The sequence below is a fragment of the Diuraphis noxia genome, unplaced genomic scaffold, assembly GCF_037042655.1.
Source record: "Diuraphis noxia isolate RWA-SAM2 unplaced genomic scaffold, SU_Dnox_SAM2 contig0002, whole genome shotgun sequence".
Taxonomy (NCBI): Eukaryota; Metazoa; Arthropoda; class Insecta; order Hemiptera; family Aphididae; genus Diuraphis; species Diuraphis noxia.
In genome coordinates, this window is record NW_028301712.1 from 70,185,087 (window position 1) to 70,204,646 (window position 19,560).

The 19,560-nt window shown below is 26.3% G+C and overlaps 1 protein-coding gene across 3 annotated transcripts in view; it reads right to left on the reverse strand.

The window, feature by feature from the left end:
* Positions 1-19,560, reverse strand: part of LOC107173074 (uncharacterized) — a 51,754-nt gene that overhangs the window by 30,168 nt on the left and 2,026 nt on the right. The window contains exons 2-18 of one of the 3 annotated variants that reach the window (XM_089219134.1): positions 17,299-17,381; positions 9,557-9,626; positions 9,247-9,402; positions 9,056-9,187; positions 8,848-8,982; positions 8,620-8,769; positions 8,316-8,528; positions 7,239-7,404; positions 6,767-6,850; positions 5,008-5,050; positions 4,657-4,844; positions 3,681-3,803; positions 3,514-3,616; positions 3,366-3,443; positions 2,091-2,387; positions 1,565-1,705; positions 2-180 (exon numbers count right to left, since the gene is read on the reverse strand). In XM_089219134.1, the coding sequence (XP_089075260.1) occupies positions 2-180; positions 1,565-1,705; positions 2,091-2,387; positions 3,366-3,443; positions 3,514-3,616; positions 3,681-3,803; positions 4,657-4,844; positions 5,008-5,050; positions 6,767-6,850; positions 7,239-7,404; positions 8,316-8,528; positions 8,620-8,769; positions 8,848-8,982; positions 9,056-9,187; positions 9,247-9,402; positions 9,557-9,626; positions 17,299-17,381 (2,341 nt within the window). Of the gene's footprint in view, position 1; positions 181-1,564; positions 1,706-2,090; positions 2,388-3,365; positions 3,444-3,513; positions 3,617-3,680; positions 3,804-4,656; positions 4,845-5,007; positions 5,054-6,766; positions 6,851-7,238; positions 7,405-8,315; positions 8,529-8,619; positions 8,770-8,847; positions 8,983-9,055; positions 9,188-9,246; positions 9,403-9,556; positions 9,627-17,298; positions 17,382-19,560 lie in introns of all 3 variants that reach the window. The other 2 variants (XM_089219135.1, XM_089219133.1) reach the window with 2 other exon arrangements.

Consider the following 19,560-nt stretch of genomic DNA (forward strand, 5'->3'; position numbering starts at 1 on the left):
CCATCCGTTTATGACGCCTTCTATGTTGAGCATGGGCACAATCTTAAACACGTAGGTGTCCCGTGCCTTTTTGGCGGTGAGTGTGTTTCCACAAAGGAAGTCAATCACGCCGTCAATTACCCAAGACGAACTTGTCTCGCCGGGATGCACACGAGATGTTAAGTATACAATATGTCGATCCTGAAAAATACAAGATAACATTACACGATGATATAATACGGTCATAGGATATTATAATATATGGGCATTGATGAATCAACGAGACTTATGAATATATCAAACAAATTTTAATAACACTACACAAATATTGTGTGTATTATTACTTCTTATACAGATAAATAATATTCAAGCCATATTAGTGAACTAAATTTGAATTATTTATATTTTCCACTGTGCCTTTTCATTATAGGTGCTTTAAGTATTTAGCTATAGCTCAAAATATTATACAGTACTTAAGCAATTAATATTTTGATTATATTTTTGAACTAGAATACCTATTTATTTTTTATGCATATTTTTTAACTTTCAACCTAAAATTAGTTATTTATTAGTTTTACTAAATTTAAGTAACCTTATTTTTTTATAATAATGGAATTTTCGAGTAATCTTCCAGACATAACAATAAATGTTTTTAATAATGTATCGGGACGAATAACATATGTCATACACCTATTATAATAGTACAATACTACAACTCTAAATATATAATTTTGAAGGAAATCAAAAAATAGTAAAAATGTTTAAGACAAAGATACTACAAAAAAGTTTTTAACTTGCGTATTTGAAAAGCCAAATATTGAATTACAATAATACAATCTTGGTGTTTGCTTTATAACATATATTACCATCAAAAAATTTTTTTTATATACTTATAGAAATATCTACTAAAACCCGAAAATTCAGACTTGTGGCATTTTACAATGTCTTAAGTGAAAACATGATTGCCTTATTTTAAAATGTGGTTGTAATGTCTATATACATGTATTCATTGAGAATTTCATATGAGTATTATATATATGTCTGTATTGAATAAAGCATTATACCTGTAATGTCCACAAATTATGAAATGCAAACGGCAATGACTCTAAATATTTTAGTAATTTTATTGCGTTAAACACATAGCAGTACAAAAAAAGTTTTTAAACGACTAAAATACCTAAAACCGATATATAACAGTATTGTATTTTAATTTCCATACGTTAATAGTTCAATAAATAAAAAAAATATGATATTATCATAAAGTAAATAAGATGCCTCTTTTACTTTGAAAATAAATTAACAATTAAAAAATTGAATACTATTCCATTTTTAGTGGCCTATTATAATGAATAGTTATATATAGGGTTAAGATGTTAATGACCTTAAAAACACTAAAAAATGCATGCAAATATACACAATAAATATCAAAATATGCCCTTAAAAAAATAAATAAACATGTCATTTTAAAATAACTTATATTATAACTTATAAAATACTTATATTTATTATATTATGAAGTTCTTACATTAAATCGAGTTTAATATTAATAAATTCTGGTTTTAGGTGAGCAATATAATAAAATTACTTTAATTTTTTTTTCGTTGGTTTCAACAGAGGTAATCGTAATAATTGGCACTTCGTTATTATTCAATGATTGGCACAAACTGTTTGCACGAAATAATGTAGTGGCCGGATCGACTGAATTTTTCCATTTGAAGCATTTGTACTGAAAAAACATGTTTAAAATTAAAATTTACTAGAGAGATATTATAATATACAGTTTTAAGGAATAGTATCGGATATTTATCCTACTTATAAATATGGATATTAGCACGTGAAACTTCCATATAACAAATTTACTTTTAACAGAATTTTCTGTTAAACGAATTATTTTTGTGAACCACGATCTTCATTGTTATTCATTCGTAAATTCTATTTACTGATTTCCTCAATATTACGATCTTTTTTGTTCCCCATACGACTTCGTTATATATGAAGTTTCACTGTATATAGTTTATGTTTATAAAATGTACAAAAAGATTGAATGTACTATGTACATGGTTAAAGTTGGTTGGTAGTTACACTTTATATGGTTAATTTAACGTATTTACCAACAAATTTGAATATGTATACGGATAAACGTATGCTATATAACATATGTCTTGGTCATGTGGAAATTGAATCGAAAAGGTAGCTGTCATGTAAGAGCCGTGAGTCTTATTGCAGTTCTTGTAACAATTCCGGTAGTAACAAATATCCATCCCGGTTCGTGTCCAGCCTTTCTTGAACTCAGTATAATTCTTCACCGAAAACATGATCGGCTGCATACCAGTTTTGTACTGAGAGTTGTGTTTTTCCATGTTCACAATATTAAATACGTATGGTTTGGTTGCCTCCATGTTCGATATCTGTACGAAGGAAAATATTACATGATTAACTATTGGCCAGTCGAATTAATTGCTGTCTGTAGGCTTAGGTAAACATAAACACTGATACGATTAAAATGTAAGCTGATTTTATGTACGTTAAAATATTCCATACAACAATCCGTCGATTAGTTCGAAATCATAAAATAAAATAAAATTTTAATATCAAGTAGGTATTTCAATAAAAAATGAATTTTAAGTAGGTATACTTCGTTTTAATTGTGTGCATGAATAGACTGCAATAGCTCCATGTGGTCCAAACTGCGATCTGACTTGATGGGAATAAATCGGGATTATAATGAAAATAATATTATTATTGTATTCTATTAAAAATAAAAATAATACATACAATTTATTTTTTTAATTTTTAAGGTTATACTAAGTAAATTAAATACTATTTTTAATTCATTAAAAAAGTAAATACTTGAGTCCATAAAAAAAATTTTAAATGAAATGGGTATATCTGGTAGTTTTACTTTAAGAGCTTTTTTTTACCAAAATTATATTTTATAGGTATCACTAAAATTAATCATTTTATTTAAATTATGGTATGGTTAAAACGAAAAATGTCGTATTAACGATTATTTTATGAAAGAAAAATATATAGAATGATAGAAATGAATCATAGGTAGTATGAATGACGTGCAAGGTATGCATTTTAAATTAATACAAGTTCAATCAAATTTAAAAGTGTAGTAATAATTGATTTACTGCAGTTTAAGTTTAAAAAAAAATTAAACCTATCGTAAATTTTCTTAAATATTTCAGACTTGCAAAGTAAAACGGAAAGTTTGTTTGGAATCAACAATAATATTGGGAATGAAATAGCGTACCTTTGTATGATAAGTATAACTTTAACAAATGATAAATAATATTATTACAAAATCAACAAAATAATGATAATGTTTATCTTGCATATAAATTGGAAATATTAAAATATATTAAAATTTATAATCGTACTTGAAAGTAAAACCATTGACTATGAGACATTGAGTTTACGTCAGTATTCAAAATCAAATCATACTCGTTGGAACCAATCTAAACAAAACATTAAGTATTAAATTAACACCAAGTCTCGGAATTTTCTCAATTGGATAATATTGCTCACCTTAATAGCTTTCCGAAGATTACCACATTCGAAACGGGACTCGAAATGCAAGTTATCGAAGTCTGATTTTACGCCTAAATTTCGCTCATCGTAATTTGATAACCTAATAAACATTGTTTTCAGTTATACAACATTCTGAGATGAACGGTTATTGGTTTGTTAATTACTGTTGTGATGAGCTGCAAACGTCGTTAACACTTTCCAATAAATAATCTAAATCGTACACGATCATATCGGCAGAGTCTCGTCGTTTGGATACGCTACGTTCTAAGCACGATAACAATTTGCTGCTAATAAAATTACAATTTATAAAACAAATTAATAATTAAAAAAAATATTTAAGTATATGTTATACCCTATAGGTGGGTATAATAACTACTATTTGAGATATCATATATTAGAGTTTTGTATAAAAATACAGATTATTTTCACATATTGAAAAATTGAACGATATGCCCTTGAAAATTATATCGCTATTGAAGAGTTACTGAATAATTATATTTTATAAAAATACATATTACTCAAATAGGCAAGTAATAACTTTGAGTTCGTAAAATAATGCATACGCATTTAATGTAAATAGAAACATTGAATTGTCACTATGCAAAAAAATGTATTTTTATTTATTATTTTTAATTATAATATTATAGGTAGGTACTTGTATAAAATTTTAAACACGTTTATTTAATTTACAAATATCGATGAGTAAAATATATGAAATAAAATACTGATGGTAAATGATTAGCCAATGGAGATTATTTGAAAAACCTACTTAATGATAAATATTTCTACTTAAATAAGAATATTATAATATAATAAAATATGAAATAGTTACCTTCAAAAAATCAAATAAATAATAGTAAAAAATATAATTTTCACACATAATTTAAAATGCAAGATCGGATATCATGTTTAATGATTTTAACACTAGAAATCTGATAAAAATTAATCACTTCGATTTTCTCGTTAGGATCATAGCTCACAGTAAAACAATAATTGAAGGGCTGTAGTTAAAAAAAAAAGAAGTAGAAAATGATAGCAGAAATGTGTGTTAATTTTTGATAGATAAAAATTAGCGTTGGTATAGAGTATACTGTCGTATAATACATTTTATTTTTAACGAACAAATAAAATTATCTTTACCGGGAAACGTGTACATCGCTATTGTACAAGGACTCCAAAGGTTGATCGTCGTTGCTAAATCCTATCCAATCAGGATAGGCGACTTTAACGAAGGTAGAGACACTGTTGACACGTTTTGCTATACTCAAATACGCAGCTTTATGTGTTTGACAAGTCCGTAAATTGGCCAATAATCCAATATCGTTTTTCTGATAAGTTAAAATAAATCATTAATTTTAAATGATTTTTTTTCCTACCTACTTTCTGTCTACAAGAATTAATAGTTATTTTATAAGAATCGGTAATACCATAAAATATGAACTACGCTTAATATACGTCTTATTTAAACTAAAACGACGAAAAATAACTTACATCCGTATTCAAATTATGTTCAGTTGAGAGTGATGAATTAGTTCTACTGAAAAAAAGCATAACATTACTGAAATATATTTCATAATATTTTGTTTATATAGCGCTATCAATAGAGTTCAATTTTATTATAATACCACTTATATCAACCTCTTAAATATGTATACAGTTATGGCTTAAAAATTAGTAAAACGTGCCCCTTATATCATGATTCTAATTTTAAAAAAAAACAATAAGTACTAAGTTCTAATATTTTATTTTAAATTAAATGATTACTTTTATATAATATTAGACTGTAAACGATTAATAAAAAAGGGTATTTGAATTTATTTTTATCTGAAAAAAAAACAAAAGTATTTGGTTTACAGCCTGCTAACGCTGATATTTATAAATTTATTTAAAAATGTCTTAAAAATTTACAAAATCCTAAATATGCTCTAATGATGTACAGAATCTTAAAATATATCTTAAAAATGAAAAATATGCCAAATAACATGTTGTATACAGAATGTTTAGGTTATGAAACAAATTTTGGTATAATCTAATCTTTTTTTATCTACCAATAAAATATGTACACAAAAATTCAACAATATATTCAGTTACAGAATTTTGGTTTATTTGGTATCACATTATTTGGAGGGTATTGGATATAATTTGGACAAATGAAAACAATTTCTCAGTTCTATAGCTAACAATTAATTCACTTACGCGTGACTGTTCGATGATTCGCCAAAAATGGCAATTCGAGATTGGGGATCATGTAGTTATTTATCACTTTGAGCAAGGTCGTCGACCATGATCCGAGACTTAAGACCTGAGTAGGTCGTATTACCGTGGATTTAAATATAAGATTAGGACCATAAAAAATATGGCGATAAATGACAATAACAATAATAAAATAAAACTCATAACACAAATCACAAACCTTCCCCTACAGTTCCACAGGCTAATGACCTCAGTTGTCGAAGCCCTAACCATAAATGAAAGAAAAAAAAATCTTTATAATATATCTAGGACCAGACACTCATCGGTATCCCGATAGTCCTCTAGCATCGTTATTCCACAGATATTGTTGGGGTTGACCTACTACATGGTGAAACAAAATAGTATTAATATGCCAAATGTGAAATTTGGATGATATAAAATAAAAAGAAACGAGATAATAAATTATTAAAACAATGCATTATATAATTGCGAGCAAATATGGCGGTTAGTACTCAGAATGTGTGAGCGGTGCAGGTGCCGTGGGATTTTCACATTGTACACACGACAAAATATATAATATTATACCAATAATAGTACGAAGAAATGAATCCAGCATACACTAAAATTTATTCATTATGTTGGATTTTTTTTATAAACATACAAAAATACTTTTTTTCTTTTAAAAGAACGCCTGGCATGTGTAGTCTCTGTTGTACAAACGTACAACATGGCAAATTCTCGTTCACGATGTTTTATATTATATTTTACTCTGTAAATTATGAAATTAGAATGAATTGATTTGTTATACAATTTAAAAGAAAGATTATTATCTAGACTTCTAGAGCATCTCGGAGGCTATTATTGAAAATTTTAATTCAACACATATGAGTGTATAATGTGTGGTGTTTTCTTAAGTTGTAACTAAATAAAACTATGAATATAACCCACGAATAAAAGATCATAAATAAATCAGTGACTAAAACTGGAGTGGAACATTATTAAAATAATTTTTAATAATTTTCGCATAATTATAATTTTCACTCTACATTTTACTTACTTTAAATATTTATTTGACTTGAGTTTGTTGGCTGGATTATGTTTTGGCGTTTCGTTATTGAATTCTACAAATAAACGTCCATACCTGTATAATTTAATAAATGTATAAAGTGAAATAAAGAAAATTTTTTTTAATTAACAGTACCTATAAATAGTAGTAATTTATATTTCATCATAACAATCTAATAATAAAGATAAAATGTATTATGTATTAAAACATTAGTAATAATAATTGGAATTCCATTGTTCCCAATGGCCGATGTCACCGAGGGTTTATTCTTAATAAAAAAAAAAAAAAAAAAAAGTAATAATAATTGTTGAATACAAATTATTTAAACGGCGCATTGAGTATGCAATTTAGGTACATTATTTAATTATAAATAATAAAACATGCAATTATAACTCCATTACATCTAATGTTTTATGTATTATAATTAAAAATAATTATTATGAATGATATATTACGTCCTTACGTTGATATGAGGTCGTCACGATCTTTCCAATAATTAAATGGTATTTCAAATTTCACTGATTCAGGTTTTCGGACGATTAATGGATCCATCAAATTTTGGACTACAGCTATTTCAATGTCATCTATATCACTGTCATCGCTGTCACAGCCAGCATATTTATCTGAATCTAAATTCCCAAAAAAATTCATATTAGATGAGTTAAAAACATGTGTTTATTAAACATGTGTTTATTAAACAACATACAATTATGGTATCGATAACAATTAACAACTTATAATAACTTAAATAATTTCAAAATTTAAATTAGTTAGATTTTTTGGTAAGCAATACAATTTTCAAACTCTTTAATTTTTATACCCTATAAATCCTAAATTATAAATACTGTGTATGTAGAAAACCCTAATATGATTTAAATATTAAAACTAATTACAGTTTATTTATAAATTGAATGGTGGTTTATTTTAATGTCCTATCCTATGGATATTGGAAAAATTATATATCATTATTGTTTGTTTGTTTGTTTGTTTTTTGTGGTCTTTAAACTAAATAATTGTTTCGATAGATATTAGTTAGGGTTATCGTGATTTAAAGAATTAGTTGAATTTAATTTCAGTCAAAAATTGATGGGTGTACAAATATTTAATCATATCCTAGTCAATTAAAGTGTTTGTCCTCTTGAACATTTTTATATTTATCCAAAAGTTAAAACACAAAACGTTAAGTGGCAATTACAACTAAATGGTTTTTTCCGCTTTAAATATGTAAGTGGTTCTGTAATTATAGCAAACATATGAAATAATATTGTTGCCAAATCTTTTCGTAATGTGTTGAAAACAACTCTAAAATAAATTGGACAACAAACAATGTTTAACTAATTAAATTTTATCTATATATCACTACTACAAATGTATTAGTTTTAGTGAAATGCTAAGTATATTATGTTAATTATACATTTTTTTTTTTTTTTGTATTTATCTTTGAATTAATAATAAGTAAACGAGAAATTAATAATTGAAAAAAAATATTATTTAAAATCAAATTTATTGTGCCTATATTCTATAACATATTTTAACTTACCACTATCGTTGAGGTTTATATCTCCTAACCCAAAAGCAAGTGCTGACTGTGTTGAAATTAAAGGTAAGAGTAAAAATTTCTCTTGACATACATTTATAACTGTACACAATTTTGACATAGTAGAATTATAAACTTGGTCTTCTGGGCATCGCATGCTAAATTGGTATAACACATTAAATTTGTTAGACTTCCTCAGTGCTGTTCGTCCATTATCTACAAACCCATTAGCAAAATAAAAGTATACATCATCGTTTGATAAATAAATCAAAACTGTACATTATAAATATCTAAATATTAAACGTACTAGTGTTTGAGATGTGAACGAGTACATCTAATGCGGATGAAAATATTTTAGGATGAGCTTTATTGGCAGTGTAAAGTTTTATATTGAACACGTCTAAAGCGTATTGCATGAGTCCAGCGCGTATAACTCTATCGCAATTTTCTTCAGTAACTAAAAACGCATTATTAAATTAAATAATACATTTTTATAGTTTAGTTATAATTTCAAAACATGTACAAATTAACTAACCCTTTTTTGTAATGTTTGCTAGAATTACAAGGATTACATATTGTTTGTTTTTAATTAAATACTTATTGTTTTCTCTTATTAGTTTTTCTAAAGTTAGCAAAAAGCTATCTCTGAGAAGCACGCCAACAATGGTTTCTAAAAATCAAATGTGAATAAATATTGATTTCAATAACATATGATAGTAAATAATTAAAAAAAATTAACGTACCATTTTTCGTAATCGTTTTAAAGCACTTCAATAACGGAGAGATAAATTTAACATTTTTTATGTTGTTTTTTAAATTTTGATGAAACATTTTTGCTGCATTCAACATTTCAGCATGTTTTGAAAATTTGCTATCTTAAAACAAATCATATTTTAAAAAGATATGAATTTTAACTTTATTTTATTTTTATTACCTTTTTGTGAGAGTTGCCCAAGAATAAATACTAATTCATTGAGAAGTACATCAGGTGATCCTACAGACTTAGATTGCAAATCCATTATTGACTTGATAAATATTTTTGTTGCTTCTAATTCAACTAGTTGTTTCAAAAATGATTTTCTAGTTTGACCTGTATACACATTTTATATCATTATACATTTTTTTGTGCAACTTTGCTAAATTAATTCTTTATCTTTATTATATAAAATTAATGTATAAATTTATTAAATTTATTAAATAAGTATATTAATATTAATTTATTATATTTTATCTTTATTATTTACCGGATTTCGGTGCAATACAAGCATGTATCACAGCTGCTAAATTTGTACATGTAGATTTATCTCTAGTTTTCTGAAATATTAAATTAAGTAATAAATAAAATTATAATATATAATTTAAAAATATCATATTATTTCAGTATCAATACTTCAAAATGTTTAAAACTATAAATATGTTGTATTTACTATCTATAAAGAGACTATTCTAATATTCCTAAATAATTCACTAATATTTTTTATTGTTATGTATTAATATATAAATTAAAAGTTGATATTTTCTAAACGCGCAATACCATTTTCATTTACGAAAAATTTTAGTTAGATGAACAATATCTCGACGCACCTTTACATGTTCACTAAAACATTTATTCATAACTGAAGTTCAATTATTTAATATCATAATTCCTCATAGAGTTAGATCGAAGTTTATCTAATAAAAAATTAATTTAAGACTTAATTGCTATCTGAAGATACTATTAAATATAAAAACAATAAAAACAACAGTGGCACTGATAATAATAATGGTTCCTTTCACGTTTTCTTGATAATTAATAGGCATTATAAATTCTAGACATTATGAGACTTATTTTTGTATTAAGATCTACTGCATTCCTATACAATACTAAAAACAAATATAAATACTTTATTTATTTAAACTTTTTTTTTTTTTAACTCAACTTTAAATATGTAAAAACAAGAATTGAGTCGTTTTACTTATCGGTGTTAATAATTGTTTAAGAATAGTAAAATGTTCACATTTGACAATATTAATCTTGTAATATTATTTGAATATTTCAAACCAAATAACTAAAATTTGATATATTTCCAAATGCTCTAATTCAGATTCAAGTTTTAACCCACTGGAGTAGAGCCAAAGCTGACTAGTCAATGAAAACCGATTGAATCTATTATTTATCCACGTTTTTTGTCACAGAACAACTATTAATTATGAAATCTCAGCTATTAAAAAATTGCATAAGACACTTATGTGAGATGTGTGTACTTAAACTAAATACATGCAATTTAGGTATTAAATTAATCAGAACATTGCTTCTAAAAAATTTGATTTTAACTGAGTAGCAGATTATTTCCGGTTATATTTTTAAAACTAAATTAATTAATAAAACTAAATTATTTTTACTTTTAATTATTACTGACAAATATAGTAAACTTAACTAAAGGTTTATTTTCCATAAACAGTTTTTTCGTTTGAAGTGACGCAAATGATAAATATAAGATGTAGAATTATATTAAAAGATGCCAAAAACACTCGTTACTCTATATTATTTCACTAGAAGTTCATTAAAAATAGAAACAGTGTAACCATATATACAATTTTCTGGTTTTGTTGCTTAAACCTACGTTGATATACAGAAACTTTTCATTTCTGGTATGGTTTACGCATGTATAAGGTCATTTGTCGTTATGTTTCAAAAATGATTGGTCGATATTTTGGTTATTGTATCGTGTGAATTGTGAAATATATTACCGTCATTGATAAAACACAAAAATATGTGATACTATCATTGAAAGCTATTTATTAAATAAGTTCATTTCCAAACAAACGTTAACAAATAATAGATATTATAGTAAACTACGTAATTACGTAAGTACCTACCTAATGACTAATAGGTCATAAAATATTATATTTTAACTCGCTCGTCTATATATCCAAGTTGAATATCTACTCACTCTCTTTGTTCCAGCGACGCAAACCAATTGTAATAAATTTATTATAAACCTTTATTTCCAATTTAATAAAATAGTCATAAAGTGATAATGATGTGTTAAGATTATTATTACATTATTTGTTTATTAAATGTCATCCTGCACAGCACACACGGCACTATATAATTCATATCATACTTAATGTAAACATCACATGTAACAGGTTTACTTTACGTCAACGTATTATAACATGTCTTATGAACATGTACAATATTATATATATATATATATTTATAAATACCTACATAATATTTATATATTATGATATGCGTGTTTATGTGAGTGTTAAATAACCTATAAAGTATACACGCACAAATTATGCGTCTCCGTGTACAAACTCCGACATGACGTGATGTCGTCCCATTATGTGCGTTATTGATTCTTAAAACGAAATGTAATTTTGTTCATTAAGAATGGTGAAACATTTTCTTCAACCTATAACTGAATACCGTCAAAAGGCCCATTTGGCCACTGACACGAAAATCGATTCTTATATATAATATTCATCATAATATACCTACCTACCCTCCTACCACAGACACAGAACGCACATAAAATTGAATAAAACGCGAAGTTGTAACTATTATAGGATTTGCGAGTAAATATATATTTCCTAGGTATAATATTATATCGGTAGGTAGTAAAACGAAATTAAATCAATCTTATAGTGTTATAGAAAGTATATTCAATAGTTTACTATGTTTAATTTATTAAACCAGCCAGTTTATAATGATTGAACTGTAGTAGTGTAGTGACTCGCAATTAAAATAATTTTCATTAAAGAATAAATTAACAAGTCGGCTTCTTTGATAAGTTTTTTAGTTTGTATTTATTTAATTCACTATGCAAAACAAGGTAATACAAATAATTTATTTTTATCTAATTAGGTATAAATTATATATGAGAAAATATAAATAAATCGAATTAATGAAATATGTGTCAAAATGTAATATTTATATACATATTTCGATACAATTAAAATAAGTTTTAGAGCGATTTTAATAAAATAGTAAACATTGATAGATACTGACTTTTTTTTTTTTAATTGATATTTAAGATTTCCAACGAATAGAATAATAAAATACTTATAGGTTTATCTGTACGTTTTATACAATTTTATCACCAAAATGTTTTGATATTGAAATAAATTACTTATAGTATCTATTTTTTATTTTTGAACACATTTTCATATTGATTGCATGTACGTAGCTGGTACATTAAAAAAAAATAGTAATAATATAATACTAGAAATAAAAATCATAAATAAACTGACTTTAGAATCCTAAACTCTTGTGATATATTTTTTCCCAGACCGGCCAAAAAGCTTATTTTGGAATAGTAAAAAAAAAACTGTCTCATTCAACAACTCTATAAACTGTAAATTAAACATTAAACATAAAATTCAATCATTATTTCAATTATTTTCAGTAGATAGTACCTACCTAACTACTAAGACATTGCTCCAGTCGATTAACCATATCGGGGCTCCTTTATTATTTTTGAACTTAAAGGACGCAAAACTCACAAATCACAATCACAGATTTACAAAACAAATGTTTCGAAATTTTTTTATAATAAAACTACGCTACTTGAATGTAACGTATCCGTTGAATCGGGGACCATCATAGAGTAAATTTATGTAAATAATTTATATAATTTACTCTATCGGGGACTTCCCCAATGCTCTTTGTCATGCGAACCAGTACTGGCAGTACTAATACAACCCTATCAAAGTGATGTGGCCATACAGTAAAATGTAGATTCATACATAGTACCTATAGAATTCCAATTTAATTTTTACTCAATGTCTAGATAAAACATTTTTACATTTTTTTCTCGCTGCTTGGGCCCCCCTCACCTAAAAAGTTGCCTACACTGTTTCATTGATAATTCAACCCTGGCTCTAGTTAGTGTTTCGTCCTATCATTTATACGTATATCAAATTATCAAACTGTTTATTTAACTATCATATTCTTAAACAATATGCACATGGTTTAAGATATACCCGTATGATCTAATTATATATGATTTATTCAAAGTCCATACTTTACTTCTATAAAAATACAGTCTACAGAGAAGTAAGTACTATGGTCTAGGACCAAATATATTTTATCTATCACCTAATAATAAAATTCAAATTCAAAAATGTTTTGAAATGCTTCATAATATAATATATACTGCTAAACAACATCATGTATCTAAAATAACGCGGTACACTATATAACTTAGTAAATTTTATTGCTCAGTACCATATACATTTTTTGAAGTTTGTTTGCGAGACGTGATAATAAACTCATAGCGTTTTCCACCATACCGCAATACTGCACCAAGGTGGCACTAGTACAGTTCACTGATAATCGTCCTTGTGCGGGCTGGTAGACAAAACATAAAATCTATACTCATCACTGTTATATAATCATAATAGAAATATATTTAATGGGTATTATGGAACTATTGTCATGATAATCATAAGGCCCTTGAGCTCTAGAAACTCGTGCAATTATCAGTGCGCTGGGTGCAAACATCTGGCGTAGTGCATTGAGGTGAAACATAAAAAAGTCCACTCAGTGCACATTAATCTTGCCGATGGAACATAAAAATATGCACTGGTGCAATCAATGAAATTTGGTGGAAAACGCTATTAGTGATCATAGTATTCATACATTTCGATATGACTTGAAATTTTTAACTCCGGTGATAAATTCGAGTATTGAAAAAAACTCCACCGTTTCTGAGTACTTACCCTGTTTTCGAGGACACACGGTGCATAAATAGTTGATAATTTAACGGTTTTACATAATAATCGGACTATTGAGAAGATAGACATGCTACTGGTAGTAACTGCAGATGGCATTATGTAAAATCACAATATATTCCGATGAATAAACAGTTTGTTTGTTTTCATAATTATATATTCATAACATCAACATTAATATAGAACACCCTTAACCTTTGCATGCTGAAAATAACGCAGACCGTACTAAATCGAACGACAGTTAATTTATAATGCAACTGTTTAAAAGTACATGTGAAATATATGACCGAGACGCGTGCCAGGCAATATATAGTTTTTTTTCCGCAAGCTTTTTACGCACGTAATTTTATAACACGGCCGTCAAAAATCCGAAACATTATCAAAATAGAATATTATATTTTTGTTTCTTTATTATTATTATTATTTTTGCCACCCCGATTGAAAAAAATCTCGTACAATCTGTACATCACCACGTTGTATCTGTTTATTTTCTGCTAAATTTTATTTTATATTTTTTTATGATTATTTTTCGAGCTGTAGCCTATCGCGAGGTAATTTAACATAAGAAAAGCGTTTTAAATCTGGCCAAGGCTGTTCCGTTTTGGCGGATTCAGAGAGATTTCCTGCGTGATGGCAGTTCCGCGTGATATGTAATGAGAATGGATGGCAATATATATGTGTAGTTTTAATGGTATACGTCCTTCTGCCTATATCACAGCAAAGACACCACTAAAAATACACAGTTATTAGTTACTTGTATCATCGTCCACTCACTTCCTTACCCTCGGGACTCGGACGTTGCAAAACACGCGCACACGTTATAATAATGGTCACCACCAAAAGTTTCGGGCTTTCGGACACGGATGCTCGCGAGTGTTTGTGTGGTCTCGAGCCAATAGCCGTGTCATTTAATTAGCGCTTAAAAAGAAAAAAATTTAAAAAACGAATCCGATGAACTTTTTCTCTGTCTGTATATATATAACCTGCACCGAGAAAACTGACGTTTAACGTAATCATCAACAAACTGTATTGGTATTATACATTAATATTAAAGGAATTGAAACGAAATCCCTAATTATATCTTAATATTATTGCGTGTTTTTCGAATAGTATAACATCCTATACTAAATATACGTTCAACATGATCTACACCAGTGGTCCTAAAACTGTAGTGGTATTCGTACCACTGGTAAACTACATGCAAACTTCATGGTTGTAAGCTGTGAGTTACATCGTGGTACGCTGTAGGGCGTGGGCCAAGTGGCTTTAGTACAGAAATTTAAAAACTGATATTTTAAAATAATGTCTATAACGGATCTTATATTATTAAATGTTTTGTGTAAATAAATACTAAACATACTGTATATACCTAAATTATTATACTTTTACATTATTGATTATTAGTTATAATTTTTAAACATATTATTTTGAATATCTAATTCTATTTTTAGTCATAAGTGATACTCGACTTATGCAAACTACATAATATGAGTGGTAAGTAGATACCCGAAAAAAATAATTAAGTATCTTGTAACTTTACGTGGTATCGGTGATGTATGTACCTACCTACATAATATTATTATGACCACGCCTGCAACTTACTGCACACATCCGCACCACCATTGTTGTAATCTATTGACATTAATTGATTTTATTATTGGTTTGATGTTCAATATGTTAATTTTACTGATTTTCCAGAAAGATCGATAAAATTATGTTAAAAACGAAAATCATAGTTAAAAAACCTAAACATTATATTTTATCGAGCACTCAAACAATATTTTAAATTGCATACAATTAATTTTATGAATTGTGTGTTGATATAAATTATCCGTGGTATATTGTATATTATAATACATTATATGAATTTGTGCAATATAATATAGTATTGTTGTAGATTTAATTTTATTCAAGTGATAGACAATATAATTAGAATACGATGTAAAAGTCTGGAAACATGAGATACCTACATTTAGCGTGATTAGATAAATCCTTAACTCTAAGTTACAAAATGTATACAATATATAGTATATAAATAAACTTTACGAGTATTTAGAATATATTTTATGAATAAATTAAAAATGCACTTGAAATTATTATTACATTTAAATATTACAATTTTTTTCTATTTACCGAATAATTGCCTTCTGGGATAAAATCACAAAAATATTTCAAGTCTAAAACTAATGAATTTAATCTTATTTTAAAAGAACACAACACTTTTTTTTTTAGAATACTGGATGTCGTCTCACCATTCCAATGAAGCTTGTAATAGGATATTCATCATTCTAAAATGTATGCTTCTTACACACCCCTTATCAAAACTTTAAGCTAACTTCTTTACTATTTTAATATTAAATACAATTTAGTGTTTCAATTTTAAAAACTATTTTTATAATGAATGATGTAGATTGGTTACATTAGATAAAACAAAATATTTTACATTTTTATTGCACAAATAAAGTTTTTCTTTTTTGAATTTACATTGCAATGCATTTTTGAAAATATTTATATTTAGAAATAAATGTCTTTATACAATTTATATGTTATCTTCTATATATTCTAGTGAATAGATTAAATGTCATAATAATACAATAATTACAAAGAAAACTGTTTTAATAGGGAACTAAATCATTTAAAATGAACATTTTAAAAATAAAACATTTAATTGGTCATTATACCATAATTATACTGACACTTCAGAAGCTAGATTTATCACTCTGTTGGTTAAAAATATACAGGAAGAGTAGTTTTTAAATGCCCAAGGTTTATGATTTATTGGTAAAATATAAAATTCATATTCCTCATCAACAATTTAACTACATTACACTCGCAACAAAATGTGATTTTAGTCAAAATGATATTATACTAGAGAAATTACTATTAAATTTAACTAAGTATATAAATGTTTAAGTATTTTCATGTACTTAGAAATTAAAACTATTTAAATACTAATCTCCCAAACAAAGAAATTTGTGTGCCAAGTATTAATACTGAAAGACTGCTATCATATTGGATATTTTTCAAAAAGTAGGAAATACAAGTGTTTTTTTTTTCTAATAAAACGTTATAATATTACACTATGTACTAGTAAATATAAAGTATAAATACATTTTATGGACTTTTATCATTTATAAAATTAGAATAATTAAATGATTGTACTTAAAGTAATGTCTAAACAATGTTTAAGACTAAAATGCTTTTTAAAAAAATACTTGTATTTTTATTTATTTTTTTTTCAGAAATCAATGTTAATACTTACTTCAAATAATTTCACGATATCCACCATTCGCTCTGATTTAGTTTTTCGAAGAATATTCAGTGATTTAGCTTTAACATTTTTATCTAAAATGAAAAACATATTTAATCTTTAGATCAAAGTCGTAATTAAATATAAAATTATTGAAAAGTGAAACACATTAATAAAACACATAAATTTCACAAGCAAAAATAGGTTTATTTCCTATATCTCATTATAAATCTAGTTCCCTCTATACTATGTGTTTTGGTACAGCTATGAATAAATAATCCTGTAGGATACACCTAATTCTAGTATAATAAATTAATAAAGCAATTTAATTTATAACTTATAAATTATGATGAATTTAGTATAATTATACATTTGACATCTAACTATGTTACTATTTGTACAAATTATTTGATTGTATTTTTAAATAATTATTACTTGTGAGGCAATATATTTTTAATACAATTTCTAATTGTGAATATAATGAAATATTAGTTTAGAACATTTGGGCGTTATTTAATATTTTTAATTTTTAAAACTGATTACAAATAAAATTACAAATTTAAATAATTTAACATATTAAAATTTGACATTTAAAACTAATAACAAATACAATATATAAAATTATAACTTTTAAATTCTTCAGGAAGCAGAGCTAGGATTATTGATTTTCTAGTTATAATGGGTTTTTATTTTTTTAAATTTATTTCTGTCACTAATCACGTTTATAGGTACATTCAATTTTCTTCAATTTATTATAGATACAACGTGTTATTAGGTATTGAATTTAGTTTAGTAATTAGTTGGTTTTTTTGGGGAAAGTATGACATTTCTGATAATTTTCTAAATTATTGAAAAATAAAATAAGAACTAAGGGAAACAATAATATTATAATATAAACAGAACACTAGTTTTGAAAAATGGATTTGTTTGTTGATTTTTTTTTATTCAGAAAAAATAATTATATAGATTTAAATTTCATCGAACAAATATTTATCATATATATGTGTGTGTGTGTGTAAGCAAATACTAGACATGATAAAAATTTTGAAGTTTAAATATTTTAGATCTTTTTGGGTGAAATAATATCATCTAAGGTATATATATATATTTTAGATTCTGAGCGGAGCGATGAATGTATTGATTCTACCATGGTGTGTGTTTCTTTTTTTCTGTCTGTCATCACGTTTTGGGTCAGTAAAAGTGCTTCGATTTTTGACTTCAGTACTTCGTTCGATCAGAAAGTGAATCTAGTTGGTACTTTAGGGGGTCAAAAGTAAAAAAAATAGGTACTTGTTTGTTATCGCCCCGCCAGTACACCGTATAAAATTTATCGCCCCGCCACTCTTGTTTGTTATCGCCCCTCCATAAATAAAAAAAAATATTTCAATGTATAATATTATGTTATTTTATTTTAATAGTTTTAAATATATAAATGTATAGTATAAAATTTAAATTCAAAAATGTATAAAATATAAAATATGTAGAAAAATGTAGAAAATATATTATGAATATATAGTTATAATGGAGGCCAGAATTCGGAAATATCTTTGAGGATAGTTTCAAATGCGTATTGTTTTCCGAGACGTGTTCTCCACATAAACTCTGCCAAATATGATTCTAGAAAATGTCTGTTAGTCCCACGACGATTTTTATTGCCCCATTTAGCAGAACCCCACAACCTCTCAATATGTTGGGTGTGAGCCCCTGTGTCCGGATCGACAAAATTATACGTGTGGTTTACAGTATTATGTTTGAATCCCACTTGTTGCAAATTATTGTAACGAACTAATCGAAAATTATCATAAAAATGATAAAATTTAGTTTTCTCATTTTCTAAAATATATCACAAACGATTAGCAATAGCGATAAATTGTATGCGATGTACTGGAGGGGCGATAACAAACAAGAGTGGCGGGGCAATAAATTTTATTCGGTGTATTGGCGGGGCGATAACAAACAAGTACCAAAAAATATGATCATTATTAATTTTTTTTAATTAATATCGATAAAAATGTATTTGTTAGGCAGAAAAACTTGAAAATTTAATACAAGGCTTCTAACAAATTGTAACAATAGCAGTTAAAAAACATTAAAAATACATAGGTACGATTTTTTTTTATAAACATTCAAAGTTTGAATTTTGGCAACATATTATGTAAAAATCACGAAAATCACGAAAATTCGTAAATTATTTTAAGCTAGAAATTCATAAAAAATTTTCCTTTTATATCTAAGATTTGAAAATTTAATACAAGACTCTTAAAATATTTTTAC